The sequence below is a fragment of the Oncorhynchus masou genome, chromosome 7, assembly GCF_036934945.1.
Source record: "Oncorhynchus masou masou isolate Uvic2021 chromosome 7, UVic_Omas_1.1, whole genome shotgun sequence".
Lineage (NCBI taxonomy): Eukaryota > Metazoa > Chordata > Actinopteri > Salmoniformes > Salmonidae > Oncorhynchus > Oncorhynchus masou.
The window spans coordinates 5,758,898-5,778,897 of NC_088218.1; the positions used below are offsets into that span (position 1 = coordinate 5,758,898).

General features: G+C 44.2%; 1 protein-coding gene across 1 annotated transcript in view; it reads right to left on the reverse strand.

Annotated features, from left to right (window-relative positions):
- The window catches only part of LOC135542929 (dystrophin-like), a gene marked incomplete at its 5' end in the record, with an annotated part of 841,859 nt that overhangs the window by 763,907 nt on the left and 57,952 nt on the right, over positions 1 to 20,000 (reverse strand). Inside the window, 11 exon segments of the mRNA XM_064970064.1 lie at positions 1,081 to 1,195; positions 1,286 to 1,290; positions 4,592 to 4,665; positions 9,194 to 9,403; positions 10,090 to 10,244; positions 16,033 to 16,244; positions 16,883 to 17,000; positions 17,771 to 17,919; positions 18,387 to 18,585; positions 19,007 to 19,156; positions 19,565 to 19,690. Of these exon segments, the coding sequence (XP_064826136.1) occupies positions 1,081 to 1,195; positions 1,286 to 1,290; positions 4,592 to 4,665; positions 9,194 to 9,403; positions 10,090 to 10,244; positions 16,033 to 16,244; positions 16,883 to 17,000; positions 17,771 to 17,919; positions 18,387 to 18,585; positions 19,007 to 19,156; positions 19,565 to 19,690 (1,513 nt within the window).

Sequence of the window (20,000 nt, forward strand, 5' to 3'; positions counted from 1 at the left end):
CTCTATTTTTTGCACATTTTTGATACTGAATGTTATCAGATCTTCAACCAAAACGTGATATTAAATAAAGGGAACCTGCGTGAACAAATAACAAAAAACACCCAATTCCCCCTGTGTGAAAAAGGTAATTGCCCCTTTACACTCAGTAACTGGTTGTGCCACCTTTAGCTGCCCTGACTCCAACCAAACGCTTCCTGTAGTTGTTGATCAGTCTCACACATCGCTGTGGAGGAATGTTGACCCACTCTTGCATGCGGAACTGCTGTAACTCAGCTACATGTGTGGGTTTTACAAGCGTGAACAGCTCATTTCAAGTCCTGCCACATCTCAATTGGGATTAGGTCTGTACTACTGTACTAGGCCTTTCCAAAATTAATTTATTTTTGTTTTTTAGTCATTTTCATGTAGACTTGATTGTGTGTTTTGGATCATTGTCTTTCTGCATGACCCAGCTGTGCTTCAGCTTCAGCTCACAGACGGATGGGCTGACCTTCTCCTGTAGAATTCTCTGATACAGAGCAGAATTCACGGTCCCTTCTACAAAGGCAAGTAGTCCAGGACCTGAGGCAGCAAAGCGTCCCCACAGCCATGTGAGACTGATCAACAACTACAGGAAGTGTTTGGTTGTCAGGGCAGCTAAAGGTGGCACAACCAGTTATTGAGTGTAAAGGGGCAATTACCTTTTCACACAAGGGGGCATTAGGTGTTGCATAAAATTGTTTATGAAAGAAATTAATTAATCGTTGTGTTATTTGTTCACTCAGGTTCCCTTTATCTAATATTAGACTTTGGTTGAAGATCTGATAACATACAATATCAAAAATATGCAAAAGTAGGGAGAATTAGACAGGGGGAAACAGGTGCTCTCTGCTTTGTATCTTGTCAGTTACATGAGCAGTAATGTTCATACACATGTGTATTATAAGGAGGTAAAAATGAGTGTTGGTGTCCGTGAGCAGGATGAGTGTATCTGTTGGTGTTTATCAGTGTGTGATGAGTAACCTTTCTTTAGACTCGCGTTAAGTCCATGAATTAATACCTAGGCTTTAGTTCAGCGGGCTAACAGTGTGTCCCACTCACCTCTCTGGACAGGCTGAGGCTCCCTCTCAGCAGGCAGCTCAGACAGGAAGATCTGAACCTGGTCCAGGGCCCCGTTAACCACCGGGCCCTTGGCCCTCAGATCTCTCCTGAAGCTCTGTAACACACACACACAGAATCAAATCAAACGTCATCGATCACATGTTTGGTAAAGACCAGTAGACTAACAGTGAGAAGTCTTACTTACGGGTCCTTTTCCAACAACGCAGAGATGAAGATACAAAGTAGAAATAGTGACGAGAAATACATACACAGGAAATGACGAGTAAAAGTAACATGCAGTGTGTGTCTGAGTCCATGTTACAGTATGTGTCTGAGTCCATGTTACAGTGTGTGTCTGAGTCCATGTTACAGTGTGTGTCTGAGTCCATGTTACAGTGTGTGTTTGAGTCCATGTTACAGTGTGTGTCTGAGTCCATGTTACAGTATGTGTCTGAGTCCATGTTACAGTATGTGTCTGAGTCCATGTTACAGTGTGTGTCTGAGTCCATGTTACAGTATGTGTCTGAGTCCATGTTACAGTATGTGTCTGAGTCCATGTTACAGTGTGTGTCTGAGTCCATGTTACAGTGTGTGTCTGAGTCCATGTTACAGTATGTGTCTGAGTCCATGTTACAGTATGTGTGTGTGTCTGAGTCCATGTTACAGTGTGTGTCTGAGTCCATGTTACAGTATGTGTCTGAGTCCATGTTACAGTGTGTGTCTGAGTCCATGTTACAGTATGTGTGTGTCTGAGTCCATGTTACAGTATGTGTCTGAGTCCATGTTACAGTATGTGTCTGAGTCCATGTTACAGTGTGTGTGTCTGAGTCCATGTTACAGTATGTCTGAGTCCATGTTACAGTGTGTGTGTGTGAGTCCATGTTACAGTATGTGTGTGTGTGTCTGAGTCCATGTTACAGTGTGTGTGTCTGAGTCCATGTTACAGTCTGAGTCCATGTCTGAGTCAGTTACAGTGTGTCTGAGTCCATGTTACAGTCTGAGTCCATGTTACAGTGTGTGTCTGAGTCCATGTCATCAGTTCTTAATGATGTTGCATGTTACTGTCATGTGTCTGAGTGATGTTGCAGAGTGTGTCTGAGTCCATGTTACTTAATGATGTTGAGAGTACTGTCATCAGTTCTGATGTCCATGTTACAGATGTTGCACTGTCATCAGTTCTTAATGATGTTGTGTGTCATCAGTTCTTAATGATGTTGCAGAGTCCTGTCATCAGTTCTTAATGATGTTGCAGAGTACTGTCATCAGTTCTTAATGATGTGTCTGAGTATGTCATCAGTTCTTAATGATGTTGCTGAGTACTGTCATCAGTTACAGTAATGATGTTGAGTCCAGTACTGTCATGAGTCCATGTTCAGTATGATGTTGCTGAGTACTGTCATCAGTTCTTAATGATGTTGTTACAGTATGTGTCATCAGTTCTTAATGATACAGTATGTCATCAGTTCTGATGATGTTGCAGAGTACTGTCATCGGTTCTTAATGATGTTACAGTGTATGTACCTGTCCATGTTACAGTGTGATGTTGCTGAGTCCATGTTAAGTATGTTGTCAGAGTACTGTCATCAGTTCCTAATGATGTTGCAGGGTACTGTCATCAGTTCTTATTGATGTTGCAGAGTACTGTCATAAACTAGTTATAAACCAGATATAAACAGATATAAACCAGTTATAAACCAGATATAAACCAGTTATAAACCAGATATAAACCGGTTACAAACCAGATATAAACCGGTTATAAACCAGATATAAACCGGTTATAAACCAGATATAAACCAGATATAAACAGATATAAACCGGATATGAACAGATATAAACCGGATATAAACCAGATATAAACCAGATATAAACCGGGTATAAACCAGATATAAACCAGATATGAACAGATATAAACAGATATAAACCAGATATAAACAGATATAAACCAGATATAAACCAGTTATAAACCAGATATAAACCAGATATAAACAGATATAAACCAGTTATAAACCAGATATAAACCAGATATAAACCAGATATAAACAGATATAAACCAGATATAAACAGATATAAACCAGATATAAACCAGATATAAACAGATATAAACCAGATATAAACAGATATAAACCAGATATAAACCAGATATAAACAGATATAAACCAGTTATAAACCAGTTATAAACATATTTAAACAGATATAAACCAGTTATAAACCAGTTATAAACAGATATCAACAGATATAAACCGTTATACATCTAAACTTATGATATAAACCAGATATAATGTATCTATATACCAACCAGATATAAACAGATAACCAAAACCAGCCATAAACCAACCAGCTAACCACCCAGCCAGCCATAAACAGTTATAAACCAGTTATAAACCAGCTGTTGTATAAACAGCAGGGACGTACAGATAAACAGTTATAAACCATCCAAACCAGTTTCATCTGCAGCCAGGCTATCAGATATAAAGGGTCATGTTATCCTCTTCCATGGAGCCATTTCCCCTTCCAGGTAGATCTACAACATACACATATAAAGCATAGATATAAACCAGATCATAGATATTCCTATCTCAACTGGACTGGACCAGTAGATAAACTTATATAAACAAGACTGGATCAAATATATTCCTATATAAACAAGACTGGATCAAATATATACAGATTAAACAAGACTGGATCAAATATATTCCTATCAAAACAAGACTGGATCAAATATATTCCTATTATAAACAAGACTGGATCAAATATATAAACTATTTAAACAAGACTGGATCAAATATATTCCTATCTAAACTAGACTGGATCAAATATATTCCTATTTAAACAAGACTGGATCAAATATATTCCTATCTAAACAAGACTGGATCAAATATATTCCTATCAAAACAAGACTGGATCAAATATATTCCTATTTAAACAAGACTGGATCAAATATATTCCTATCTAAACAAGACTGGATCAAATATATTCCTATCTAAACTAGACTGGATCAAATATATTCCTATTTAAACAAGACTGGATCAAATATATTCCTATCTAAACTAGACTGGATCAAATATATTCCTATTTAAACAAGACTGGATCAAATATATTCCTTTTTAAACAAGACTGGATCAAATATATTCCTTTTTAAACAAGACTGGATCAAATATATTCCTATCTAAACAAGACTGGATCAAATATATTCCTATCTAAACAAGACTGGATCAAATATATTCCTATCTAAACTAGACTGGATCATAGATATTACTGTCTAAACTGGACTGTTGACCAGGGATGCTCACCCCTTCCTCCTGAGGAAGAAAGGTCCCGCAGGCGTTTGCTCCAACCCTACTCAGTCTAACACACCTGATTGTAGTAATTAGATGCTCATCCCGGACCTTGATTATCTGAATCAGGTGTGTAACAACAGGGATGGAGCGAAAATCTGCACCCTTTTGTCACCATGAATGAACACCTGGAGGCAGGCATGAGAAAGGGGTCTGGCCTGGTGTCTACCTCATACTCATGGTTTTGCTGCGCAGCTCGTCCCAGCGCTGGCCCATGTTGTCCAGGCGGCTCTGTAGGAGTACGGCATCGCTGAGCCGGTCAGAGACGTTCATCTGCGCTGACCGTTCTCATCCAGAGAGTGGTACAGTTCTGTGTGGCCATCGATCTCCCCCAGAAGGTCCTACACACACACACACCGAGCATGCACACACACACACACACACAACACACACACACACACACACACACACACACACAGACACAAATACACCTACACACGGATCAAATCATTAGTGGGTATCTAAATCATTAATCATTATAATGTTCTGTGACATATGCCTCTCTGAATGATTTCGATGCATTTTGATGTATTATCAGTCCTATTAAAGCCTTAGAACCATTAGATTAATATCTATATATTATAGTAATGATATATGTCCTCCTATAGAAGGAGCCATTAGATTAATATCTATATATTATAGTAATGATATATGTCCTCCTATAGAAGGAGCCATTAGATTCATATCTATATATTATAATAATGATATATGTCCTCCTATAGAAGGAGCCATTAGATTAATATCTATATATTATAATAATGATATGTGTCCTCCTATAGAAGGAACCATTAGATTCATATCTATATATTATAATAATGATATATGCCCTCCTATAGAAGAAACCATTAGATTAATATCTATATATTATAATAATGATATGTGTACTCCTATAGAAGAAACCATTAGATGACTACATATTATAATAATGATATATGTCCTCCTATAGAAGAAACCATTAGATGACTATATATTATGAAACCCCACCTCTTTAAGGAATACCTATGGATAGGATAAAGTAATCCTTCTCACCCCCCCCAAATGATTTAGATGCACTATTGTAAAGTGGCTGTTCCACTGGATGTCATCAGGTGAATTCACCAATTTGCTAAGTCGCTCTGGATAAGAGTGGTACAGTTCTTAAATGTAAATGTAAATAATCCCCTGAATATGTCCTCCTATAGAAGAAACCATTAGATGACTACATATTATAATAATGATATATGTCCTCCTATAGAAGAAATCATTAGATGACTATATATTATAATCATGATATAATGTGCTCTATAGAAGAAACCATTAGATGACTATATATTATAATAATGATATATGTCCTCCTATTAGAAGGAGCCATTAGATGACTACATATTATAATAATGATATATGTCCTCCTATAGAAGAAACCATTAGATGACTACATATTATAATAATGATATATGTGCTCCTATAGAAGAAACCATTAGATGACTATATATTATAATAATGATGGATATGTCCTCCTATAGAAGGAACCATTAGATGACTACATATTATAATAATGATAATGTCCTCCTATAGAAGAAACCATTAGATGACTACATATTATAATAATGATATATGTCCTCCTATAGAAGGAACCATTAGATGACTACATATTATAATAATGATATATGTCCTCCTATAGAAGAAACCATTAGATGACTACATATTATAATAATGATGGATATGTCCAAACAGAGCAGCCACTCTCTCAGCCTAATATTCTAGAATCCTAATGAATCCATTAGTCTTTCTCATTATTGTCATTAATGTCCTGCAGGTGAAAGAGCCAGGTTTTCCAGCTATTACCTGAGTACCTTCTCCACTAGCTGGGTACATATTGTACATATTATGATGGGGAATGTCCAACCAAAGCCTCCCACCTCACCATACACTCTTAGAAAACAAGGTGCAATCTAGAACCTAAAAGGGTTCTTCGCTTGTCCCCATAGGATAACCCTTTGAAGAACCCTTTTGGTTCCAGGTAGAACCCTTTTCTACATGGAACCAAAATGGTTCTACCTGGAACCAAAACGGGTTCTCCTATGGGGACATCTGAAGAACCCTTTTTGGAACCTTTTTTGTACTCTCAATCTAATGTTCTCTAATGATCCTAATTAGTCCATTCCTTTCCCCTGACTGTCATCATCAGATGCTGCAGGTCTCAGAGTCATGTGGCTGTGAGGTTTGATCTCGGAGAGGGCAGAATGACGTCACAGAATAGAAGACTACATAACAACCATTCATAGAATCTCCTTAGCAACCCCATGTTCCTCATTGACTTAATGCACGTACCAAAACCACACAACACGTTTCCTCACAGGAAAAGATTAAGTTATTTGAATTGAAATGTAATTGACTGTAAATATACACTGAGTGTACAAAACATTAAGAACAGCCTTGATTTGGGCCTCTCGAGTGGTGCAGTGGTCTAAGGCACTGCATCACAGTGCTCGCTGTGCCACTAGAGATTCTGGGTTCGAGTCCAGGCTCTTGATACACGTGGGAAACTGTTGAGTGTGAAAAACCCAGCAGCGTTGCAGTTCTTGACACACTCTAACCGGTGAATCTGGCACCTACTACCATACCCCGTTCAAAGTCACTTAAATATTTGGTCTTGCCCATTCACTCTCTAAATGACATACACACACAATCCATGTTTCAATTGTCTCAAGACTTAAACATCCTTCTTTAACCTGTCTCCTCCTCTTCATCTTCACTGATTGAAGTGGATCTAACAAGTGATATCAATAAGGGATCATAGTTTTCACCTGGTCAGTCTATGTCACGGAAAGAGCAGGTGTTCTTAATGTTTTGTCCACTCAGTGGTCAGCAACAACAAAGCCTACTGTATTAAATGGACCATTTCTGACCGTGGTTCATTCAAGTGATCACTGCGTCTGAAGAGACTGTCTTTCTCCAACTGCGAGACAGACGAGCAGTGCAAGACAGAAGAAAACACAGACACGTTCAGTACTGGACAGAAACCCTTCCCAGTGACCAGTAAGTTGTAATCTCTAACCTGAACTTGGTAGGTTTTCCTGCGCAGCATATTATCCACTTAAGGCAACGCTTTACACAACTAAGAGAAGATGTCTGCTGTCGCCAAACTCAATCAAGTGGAGATGCTTTCTGTGTTTCTCCGTGAGCTACAATGAGCCCTATGCCTGTGTAAGTGTGTGTGTGTGTGTGTGTTTGAGTGTCTGCTCGTGTGCATGTGTGTGAGGAAGAGGGAGAGACCCAATAGAATGAGGTACAGAAGGCTGGTTGATGTCCGACACACAGCGACTGTTGTTCACTGGGGGAGAGAGTGGAGAAAGTGGGCGACTACTGCTGCACAGAGGGTCAGAAATGTTCCCTTTCCAAACTCAGAACAGACCCTTCTCTTCACAACCCACAATACAGTGTGAGTTGGGGGGGGGGGTCCTGTCTTTGTCCGCTCCTTGGAGTCTGGACCTTGTCTCGCCCCCCAAGCCAGGCCCAACATTCCTGTCTTACCAGCCGGGGTATTGAGGGGTACACACGGCAGTCAGGGGAAGGTACCGAGGACAAGAGACTGGGTCAGACTGCTGGCTGCTTTCTCGAACACATCACAGACCCTGCACATCCTGTACTGACACCTCCCCCACCCTGAGACACTTCACAATAATGCCACTCAAGCTGAGCTGACTCAACTGAAAGATGACTCAACAATTTGACTTTGTTGAATTGAGTCTATGAAATTACTCTTAACTAACTCTATGAACTGATTCTGAACTGACACTATTAGTTGGAACTGCCCCAGCAGGAGACTGACTCTACAGTATGAACTGATTCTGAACTGACACTATTAGTTGATTCTATGAGTTGACTCTGATTCTGCCCCATTAACTGACTCTATAGTATCTGAGTTTGTATTGAGTACCTGGACTGCCCCAGCAGGAGACTGACTCTGACAGTATGAACTGAGTGAACTGAGGTGAGTACCTGGAGCTGCCCCAGCAGGAGACTGACTCTACAGTATGAACTGACTGAGTACCTGGAACTGTATGAACTGACAGTATGAACTGAGTGAGTACCTGGAACTGCCCCAAGAGGAGACTGACTCTACAGTATGAACTGAGTGTGAGTACCTGGTACTGCCCCAGCAGGAGACTGACTCTACAGTATGAACTGAGTGTGAGTACCTGGAACTGCCCCAGCGGGAGACTGACTCTACAGTATGAACTGAGTGTGAGTACCTGGAACTGCCCCAGCGGGAGACTGACTCTACAGTATGAACTGAGTGTGAGTACCTGGAACTGCCCCAGCGGGAGACTGACTCTACAGTATGAACTGAGTGTGAGTACCTGGAACTGCCCCAGCGGGAGACTGACTCTACAGTATGAACTGAGTGTGAGTACCTGGAACTGCCCCAAGAGGAGACTGACTCTACAGTATGAACTGAGTGTGAGTACCTGGAACTGCCCCAAGAGGAGACTGACTCTACAGTATGAACTGAGTGTGAGTACCTGGAACTGCCCCAGCAGGAGACTGACTCTACAGTATGAACTGAGTGTGAGTACCTGGAACTGCCCCAAGAGGAGACTGACTCTACAGTATGAACTGAGTGTGAGTACCTGGAACTGCCCCAAGAGGAGACTGACTCTACAGTATGAACTGAGTGAACTGAGTACCTGGAACTGCCCCAGCAGGAGACTGACTCTACAGTATGAACTGAGTGTGAGTACCTGGAACTGCCCCAGTGGGAGACTGACTCTACAGTATGAACTGAGTGTGAGTACCTGTGCCCCAGAGTGACCTGGTAACTGCCCTGCAGCAGGTGTCGTACAGCCTCAGGGTCTTCCAGCAGCCTCTCCTTGTGTGAGGCGTCCAGCAGGACGTTACAGGTGGTCTCTGCCTCCGTCAGCCAGTTGAGGAACTCCTTCAGGTCCAGGTAGAACTGCTGCAACAGCCTCAGAGCAGCTGACAGAGCCGCCTCACGGTCCCCGACACTACGTCCACAAATAGGAACACATATACAGAAACTGTTGTTGGCACCGCTACACACACACACACAGGTCACAAGTTCAGAGGGCAAACTGGGGTCATATATCAGTGTTATGATGTGGCCTGTCACGGGGAAATTTAGTAGAACTAACAGTGAGGGTCAATGTGTGTGCGTGCATTCAGATGTACTGTGCATTGTGTGTGTGTGTTCAGGTGTACTGAGAGACAGCATGATGAAGTGCTTTCAGGAGCATGTGGGACTGATGCAGACTAACTGACTGATTAACTGAATGACTGACTGACTGATTAACTGAATGACTGACTGACTGATTAACTGAATGACTGACTGACTGACTGACTGACTGATTAACTGAATGACCGACAGACTAACTGACTGACTGACTGACTGTCTAATTGACTGACTGGTTTACTAACTGACTGACAGAATACCAGACTGACTGACTAAATAACTGACTGACCAACTGACTGGTTGATTGACTGTCTGACTAACTAACTGACTGACTGACAGGCTGACTGAATAACTGAATAACTGACTGACTAACTGACTAAATAACTGACTGACTGGTTGACCAACTGACTGACAGGCTGACTGACAGAATACAGGACTAACTGACTAAATAACTGACTGACTGGTTGACCAACTGGCTGACAGAATAGCAGACTGACTCACCGTTTGTTGATGTGCTCCCAGGTAACGTTCGTGGCGTCGGTCATCTGTGTGACCTTGTGTGTGTGGTCGGTAGAGTAAAGGGTTAACAGCTTCCCTGCCAGGTCATTGGTCACGTCCACCTGACCCTGCCACTGGTGCAGCTCCTTCACAAACAGCTGTTGAGACCACAGAAAACAGTTATAGACAAAGACATAAAATAACGATACAGAACTTCACCCTAATACACAGTAACAACCCTCTAGTGGCCCAGAGGAAGCAGAGACCCTCTAAATATACAACTCTGATACAGAACATCACCCTCATACACAGTAACAACCCTCTAGTGGCCCAGAGGAAGCAGAGAGCCTCTAAATATACGACTCTGATACAGAACATCACCCTCATACACAGTAACAACCCTCTAGTGGCCCAGAGGAAGCAGAGACCCTCTAAATATACAACTCTGATACAGAACATCACCCTAATACACAGTAACAACCCTCTAGTGGCCCAGAGGAAGCAGAGACCCTCTAAATATACAACTCTGATACAGAACATCACCCTCATACACAGTAACAACCCTCTAGTGGCCCAGAGGAAGCAGAGACAGAGACCCTCTAAATATACAACTCTGATACAGAACATCACCCTCATACACAGTAACAACCTGCTAGTGGCCCAGAGGAAGCAGAGACAGAGACCCTCTAAATATACAACTCTGATACAGAACATCACCCTCATACACAGTAACAACCTGCTAGTGGCCCAGAGGAAGCAGAGACCCTCTAAATACACAACTCTGATACAGAACATCACCCTAATACACAGTAACAACCCTCTAGTGGCCCAGAGGAAGCAGAGACAGAGACTCTCTAAATACACGGCTCTGATACAGAACATCACCCTAATACACAGTAACAACCCTCTAGTGGCCCAGAGGAAGCAGAGACAGAGACCCTCTAAATATATGACTCTGATACAGAACATCACCCTAATACACAGTAACAACCCTCTAGTGGCCCAGAGGAAGCAGAGACAGAGACCCTCTAAATATACAACTCTGATACAGAACATCACCCTAATACACAGTAACAACCCTCTAGTGGCCCAGAGGAAGCAGAGACAGAGACCCTCTAAATATACAACTCTGATACAGAACATCACCCTCATACACAGTAACAACCCTCTAGTGGCCCAGAGGAAGCAGAGACAGAGACCCTCTAAATATATGACTCTGATACAGAACATCACCCTAATACACAGTAACAACCCTCTAGTGGCCCAGAGGAAGCAGAGACCCTCTAAATATACAACTCTGATACAGAACATCACCCTCATACACAGTAACAACCCTCTAGTGGCCCAGAGGAAGCAGAGACAGAGACCCTCTAAATATACAACTCTGATACAGAACATCACCCTCATACACAGTAACAACCCTCTAGTGGCCCAGAGGAAGCAGAGACAGAGACCCTCTAAATATACAACTCTGATACAGAACATCACCCTCATACACAGTAACAACCCTCTAGTGGCCCAGAGGAAGCAGAGACAGAGACCCTCTAAATACGCGGCTCTGATTAGAAGTCCTCTAACTAGAGTTTAAGTTGTAGCCTAGCAACAACACCCGACTCAACAAATGAAGATCCAGGATGGAAGAACATTCATATCAGTTGTTCCTCTAACTAGACTAGAGGGAGTCATAGCAACACAGGGACTGTGACATGATTCCTGGAAACGTTGCTGAGCAGAGTGCTAGAACAGGGCCTGTTGGATGTTGTAATATTCAGTATTCCAGGCTTTGCCACTCTAGTCTCATTACATTCTCATCCTGTTATACTGTAGTGATGAGGATTCCTCATCTAGTCCTTATCAGAGAGACGCCTCACAGCTTTACACATATTACCTTCCTGGAGTCATCTCCACTCCGTGCTGCACATGCTCAAGTGTGTGTGTGTGTGTGTGTGTGTGTGTGTGTGTGTGTGTGTGTGTGTGTGACAACCGTGTGTGTGTGTGTGTTGTGTGTGTGTGTGTGTGTGTGTGTGTGTGTGTTCTGTACAGTGTGTGTGTGTAACAACCCTCTAGTGGCCCAGAGGAAGCCTACTCAGAGACCCTCTAAATATACAACTCTGATACAGAACATCACCCTCATACACAGTACCTGGGCCCTCTAGTGAGGCCCAGGCCTAAGAGAGACCTCTAGAGAGAGACTCTGAGAGAGAACATCAGCCTCATACACAGTAACAACCCTCTAGTGGCCCAGGGTTGCAATCTGAGCCCTGCACTCTTCAATATTTACATCAGCGAATTGGCCACTATTCTAGATAAATCCTCAGCCCCTGGTGTTAGTCTCCACAATTCAGAGGTTAAAAGCCTACTCTTCGCCCTATGCCTCTGTCACCCACAGCTGATACAGAGAGCCTGGACCTGCTAGAGCAGTACTACCAGACCTGTGGCAGTAAACCCCCACAGCACATGGCCTACAGCAGAGCCTGGACCTGCTAGAGCAGTACTACCAGACCTGGGCCCTGGCAGTAAACCCCCACAGCACATGGCCTACAGCAGAGCCTGGACCTGCTAGAGCAGTACTACCAGACCTGGGCCCTGTCAGTAAACCCCCACAGCACATGGCCTACAGCAGAGCCTGGACCTGCTAGAGCAGTACTACCAGACCTGGGCCCTGGCAGTAAACCCCCACAGCACATGGCCTACAGCAGAGCCTGGACCTGCTAGAGCAGTACTACCAGACCTGGGCCCTGGCAGTAAACCCCAAAAAGACTCAAATAAGGATTTTCCAGAGAAGATCCAGATCTCAGGGAATTAGACCAAAGTTCTCAATTGGTACAAAATATATATGTCAGGTGTGTGCGTACTGGTAGTGGAGTCAGGTGTGTGCGTACTGGTAGTGGAGTCAGGTGTGTGCGTACTGGGGGCGGAGTCAGGTGTGTGCGTACAGGTAGCGGAGTCAGGTGTGTGCGAGGAAGCAGAGACCTCTAAATAGTGGAGTACAGAACATCACCCTATACACAGTGTGCGTACTGGGGGTGGAGTCAGGTGTGTGGTAGTGAGTCAGGTACTGGATACAGGGCGGAGTCATACAGGTGTGTGCCCAGGGGGCAGAGACAGGTGTGTAAATGGGGGGGGCAGAGTCAGGTATGCGTACTGGGGGCGGAGTCAGGTACAGGAGAGCAGAGAGTTATGAACAGGCGCACACTTCATTGAGGCAGGAGAAACCAACAGACGGGCGCAACTGCGTCAAAACCTCCAGCCAATATGCAAAAGGGCAAAACGCGCAAACAGTCACAATAATTATGTACAAACAAATGAACACACCTCGTGACAAAACACGGAATATACGAACACCTGTCTGGCGTGTCAAACATGACACGTAACATATCACACAAACACATGTGGGGGAACAGAGGAATACATGCAGAGTGATTGGGGAATGAAAACCAGGTGTGCAGGGAACAGAGGAATACATGCAGAGTGATTGGGGAATGAAAACCAGGTGTGCAGGGAACAGAGGAATACATGCAGAGTGATTGGGGAATGAAAACCAGGTGTGCAGGGAACAGAGGAATACATGCAGAGTGATTGGGGAATGAAAACCAGGTGTGCAGGGAACAGAGGAATACATGCAGGGAGTCATTCCAAAACCAGGTGTACATGCAGAGTGATTGGGGAATGAAAACCAGGTGTGCAGGGAATACATGCAGAGTGATTGGGGAATGAAAACCAGGTGTGCAGGGAACAGAGGAATACATGCAGAGTGATTGGGGAATGAAAACCAGGTGTGCAGGGAACAGAGGAATACATGCAGAGTGATTGGGGAATGAAAACCAGGTGTGCAGGGAACAGAGGAATACATGCAGGGAGTGATTGGGAATGAAAACCAGGTGATTGGCCACTATTCTAGATAAATCAGGTAACAGACAAATACAAGAGGGATAAAACCATGAAAGCACATGGACACAGAAACGCGACGGCTAGAAAGCCGACCTGGGCGTCGACCGCCGAACCTACGCCCCAACAAGGAGAGGAGACCTGGGCGGAGGAAGTCGTGACAATATAGAGTACTGCACACACCACAATTACTTAGGTTTAAAAAACCTAAGCTCAACCCGAAATGAGGCAGTGAATGAACTGAGAGAGGAAGCACACAGGGCATTCTACGCCGTTAAAAAAGACTCAATTCAAATTGAAATACCTATTAAAATGTTGGCTAAAACTAATTGATTGTGTCATTGAACCAATTGCACTTTATGGCAGCGAGGTGTGGGGTCCACTTGCAAAACAAGATTTCATCAAATGGGACAAACACCCCATTGAAACCCTGCATGCAGAGTTCTGTAAGATTCTCCTACACGTCCAGAGGAAAACTACAAACAATGCATGCAGGGCAGAATTAGGCCAATATCCACTAATAATAAACACTCAAAAAAGAGCAATTGAGTTTTGGAAACATCTAAAATACAGTGACCCCCTCTCATATCATTACCAAACCCTGCAATGCCAAGAGCTGATGCAAAGAAAAGAACCCCTCATCCAGCTGGTCCTGAGTTCACAAGGAAGTTCTACTAACACACTGAAGCCTCAGTCCCCTCATCCAGCTGGTCCTGAGTTCACAAACCTGTTCTACTAACACACTGAAGCCTCAGTCCCCTCATCCAGCTGGTCCTGAGTTCACAAACCTGTTCTACTAACACACTGAAGCCTCAGTCCCCTCATCCAGCTGGTCCTGAGTTCACAAACCTGTTCTACTAACACACTGAAGCCTCAGTCCCCTCATCCAGCTGGTCCTGAGTTCACAAACCTGTTCTACTAACACACTGAAGCCTCAGTCCCCTCATCCAGCTGGTCCTGAGTTCACAAACCTGTTCTACTAACACACTGAAGCCTCAGTCCCCTCATCCAGCTGGTCCTGAGTTCACAAACCTGTTCTACTAACACACTGAAGCCTCAGTCCCCACATCCAGCTGGTCCTGAGTTCACAAACCTGTTCTACTAACACACTGAAGCCTCAGGACCAGAACATCCAATCAATCAGAATAAACCAAATTACAACACAGTCAAAACAAAACTACATTGCTTATTGGGAAACACAAGCACAATGCAGTGCTATCTGGCCCTAAATGGACAGTACACCGTGGCTAACTATTTGACCATGGTTACTGATCAAAACCTTAGAAAAACCTTGACAAAGTACAGGCTCAGTGAGCACAGCCTTGCCATTGAGAAGGGTAGACACAGGAAAACCTGGCTCCCTGTAGAGGAAAGGCTGTGCAACCACTGCACCACAGCAGAACCTGAGACAGAGCTGCAATTCCCCAAATTTGAAACCCTTATTCAAGGTTTCAAAGACCTCTCTGATGAGAGTAGGCTACCCGTCCTGTTGGGGAGGACGCAGAGAGCTGTGGGTTGGCAGACCACTACATTGTATTGTAACTGTCGTCCCGTTGACAATGTTGATTCTTATTATCTTCATATTGTAAATGTCCAAAGTAAGTTTTGGCAATATGTACATTGTTACGTCATGCCAATAAAGCAAATTGGATTGAGAGAGAGAGAGAGACAGAAGAGAGGACCAGAGAGAGACAGAGAGAAATTAGAGAGTAAGAGAGTAAGAGAGGGGGAAGGGGTAGAGAGAGTGGGGGGTAAATAGAGAGAGAGAGAGGGGGTGGGGTAGAATAGAGAGTTACGGGGTCAGGGGTAGAGAGAGAGAGAGAGAGAGAGAGAGGGTAAGAGAGAGAGTAGAGAGAGAGGTAGAGAGAGAGAGAGAGAGAGAGAGAGAGGGGGGGTGGGGTAGAGAGAGAGAGAGAGGGGTAGAGAGAGAGAGAGAGAGAGAGAGAGGGGGTAGAGAGAGAGAGAGAGAGGGGTAGAGTGTGTATGTGTGTGTGTGTTTGTGTGTCTGTGCGTATATGTTTCTGTGTGTGAGTGTTTGTGTGTGCATGTGTGTGTAACCTTGAGGTCAGTGTTTTGCTTCTTCAGAGCATCCATGGTGTAGGAAATATCCTGCCACGACTCCAGCTTGTCATTGGCTCGTTTGATGAGAGGTTCCACCTCCTTCCTGGCGTCCAACCAATCAGAGGAGTCCTGCAGCATGTTCTGTAGCTGTTGATGTCTATCAGCCAGTCTTCCCTGTGACTCCTCCCAGTGGGTCTGCAACCTGTCAACTACACACACACACACACACACACACACACACACACACACACACACACACACACACACACACACACACACACACACACACACACACACACACACACACACAAAGTAGGTAGAGATCGACTACAACCTACCTGATCAACAAATCTCCCTGCATCCAAAATCCCTAGTCATGATCATTAGTACATCAGTTAGTTTGTTCAGTCAGCGACTGAGCTGAATCAAGGTTCTCTAACAGGCCATACTGATAGTTTGTGGTTATTAATGGAGTCATTGATGAGTTTGTGTTTAGTAATAACAGTTTGTGGTCAGTTGTAGTCATTGATGACAGTTTGTAGTCAGATCATTGGTGATAGTTTGTGGTCAGTTCGTGGTCCGGTTGTGGTCAGTTTGTGGTCAGTTTGTGGTCAGTTGGTGGTCAGTTGTGGTCAGTTTGTGGTCAGTTTGTGGTCAGTTTGTGGTCAGTTTGTGGTCAGTTTGTGGTCCGTTTGTGGTCAGTTCGTGGTCAGTTTGTTGGTCAGTTTGTGGTCAGTTCGTGGTCAGTTTGTGGTCAGTTGGTGGTCAGTTTGTGGTCAGTTTGTGGTCAGGTTGTGGTCAGTTTGCTGTCAGTAAGCGTAGTAAGTATTGGTTGTGGTTGGCGTACTGCGGTCGGTGATAGCAGCTCGTGTCTCCTGGTTGTTGGTTTTGTTCTTCAGGTTCTGGGCTGCAGTCAGCTGACCCTCCAGCTGGGGGCGCCGCCGCTCCATGTCCCCCAGTGCTCCCTACAGACAGCAAGACAGAGACAGAACATTTCAATGGATATCTGGATGTCAAGTATTCACAACTATTTGAGCCATGTATTCGAGCCATGTATTCGAGCCATGTATTCGAGCCACGTATTCCATGATTAGATCAGCCATGTATTTGATGTCATTTGAGCCATGTATTTGAGCCATGTATTTGAGCCAGGTCAGTGCCTGTGTTCACAAAGCATCTCAGAATAAGAGTGCTGATCTAGGATCAGATCCCCCCCGGTCCATGTAGTCATGTATTCATTATGATCGAAAATGCCAAACTGATCCCAGATCAGCACTAGGATCTGGTCCTCTCTCTAGTATTCATTATGATCTAAAATGCCAACCTGATCCCAGATCAGCACTAGGATCTGGTCCTCTCTCTAGTATTCATTATGATCGAAAATGCCAAACTGATCCCAGATCAGCACTAGGATCTGGTCCTCTCTCTAGTATTCATTATGATCTAAAAGGCTAACCTGATCCCAGATCAGCACTAGGATCTGGTCCTCTCTCTAGTATTCATTATGATCTAAAAGGCTAACCTGATCCCAGATCAGCACTAGGATCTGGTCCTCTCTCTAGTATTCATTATGATCTAAAAGCTAACCTGAACCCAGATCAGCACTAGGATCTGGTCCTCTCTCTAGTATTCATTATAAATAAAGGCCAGATCTCAGATCAGCACTAAATCTGGTCCTCTCTCACACTCTGTGACACACTGGTTGACCCTCTTTAGATTCTTATGTCTAAAAGACGATCATGTGGTTGATGTCGTCCAGGTCCTGATCCACAGCACTAGTCACCCTCTGTGTCTGTACCATCTGATCCAGCAGGGATAGCCAATCAGAGAGCTCTGCCCAGGCCTTGTTGAACTGAGCCAGGGCTGGGGCGTCTCCTGGAGGGTCTCAACTGGAGGGGGCAGCGTGATACAATCAGTAGCCATATGGTCACACACACACACACACACACCACGCACACGCACACACACACACACACACACACACACATACACTATTAACATCTGCTAACCATGTGTATGTGACAAATAACATTTTATTTGACACACACACACACACATCATGTGGTTGATGTCACCAACATCACCCTCTGTGTCTGTACCATCTGATCCAGCAGGGATAGCCAATCAGAGAGCTAACCCAGGTTGTGACAAATAACATTTTATTTGACACACACACACAGTACACACACACACACACACACACACACACACACACACACACACACACACACACACACACACCATTAACATCTGCTAACCATGTGTATGTGACAAATAACATTTTATTTGACACACACACACACACACACACACACACACACACACACACACACACACCCTCATCTCCTTACTGGTGGTTTTCTGGATCCTTAGAGCAGCCAGCCTCTCTCTGTGTACTATCATTTGCCCCTGAATCGCCCTCCAATCATCACTCAGACTGTGGTACTTCTCCTTCTCTGGTTGGCTGGGAGGCGTGTCCTTGTACAGCTCCTGGCCCTTAGCCAACACCCCCTCCACCTCAGGCTTCTTGACCTGGACTTCATCTACGAGCTGGAACATCACAAACCATTCCAAAACAATGACACTACTCTCAATCTCAATTCATCTTTCAGAGATTCCTCCCGTCTTCTCTCCTAACCTCCTTTTCCAGCTGGAAGAAAAGTAGGTCTAAGGTCCCTCACCATTGACCTTTTTCTCCCATGTGTTTTGAGAAGGAGGCATGGAGAGAGGATGCAAAGAATTAAGGAAAGATTCATTGATATAGGCCTCGGTCCCTGTAGGCATGGATGGATGGATGGAGGGATGGAGGGAGGGATGGAGGGAGGGATGGAGGGAGGGATGGAGGGAGGGAGGGAGGGATGGAGGGATGGAGGGATCGATGGAGGGATGGATGGATGGAGGGAGGGAGGGAGGGATCGATGGACAAATTGACTGATAGATGGATGGATGACAGGATGGATTGATAGTCTACCTTGGGTTCCACGTTGTCAGGGTTTTCCTCTAGGGTGGTCCTGGTGGTTGAGGTCCACGAGGAGAGGTAAGTTAGCCGGTCTTGGAAGTGAGACAGCTCCTTCAGCAAGCTCTCAATCTGCTTCTGCTTCTCAGGCAGGTCTTTAGACACCTATAGGGAGGAGGGAGAGGAAGGACCCGAGTGTTTTCAATGGTAGGGAGGAAGAAGGCACATCCAGGAATATTATATTGAAGGAAAACAGGAACTTAATATGAGGCAGGATACAGTCCACTCACACACACAGTATAAAGGTCTCCCACAGGGAGGAGGGAGAGGCCCCGAGCTGGGGGCCATTTTAGTTGAATTACAAGAGCATTTCCAATGGTAGGGAGGAATATACAGTACACTTGATCATACAGTAAAAAACAAAACACATGAACCCAACATTAAGTTAAACAATAGACTACTCCTACACACAAGTTGAAATACAGACATTGAGTAGTTAATATTCATGTCCAACATCCAACTGATCGCATCCACCTAAAGAACATCCTCTGTAGAAAGGTTGGGGATACTAACCTGTACCCAGCGTGTGTTGGTCCTCTTCATCTCCTTCTGTTGGTCAGCAGGGAGGGGAATGGTGCCGGTCCTCGTGTTGATGGTATCCACACTGTTCTGTCTGGCTGGTAGCTCCAACACACGAGCCTGCACACGCACACACACGCACACGCACGCACACACACACGCACACACACACACACGCACACACACACATAGACAATCTCCAAATACAGATCATAAATGAAATAATAACGGATCAAAGATGTGGCCAGTGGGACACAGGGGTATGTAGCTTTGGGGGCCTTTACAACCTGTGTCCACAGTAACCTAGACTAGGAGACAGACTAGTGAGAGATGTTCCTGGCCAGTAATCTAGACTAGGAGACAGACTAGTGAGAGATGTTCCCTGGCCAGTAACCTAGACTAGGAGACAGACTAGTGAGAGATGTTCCTG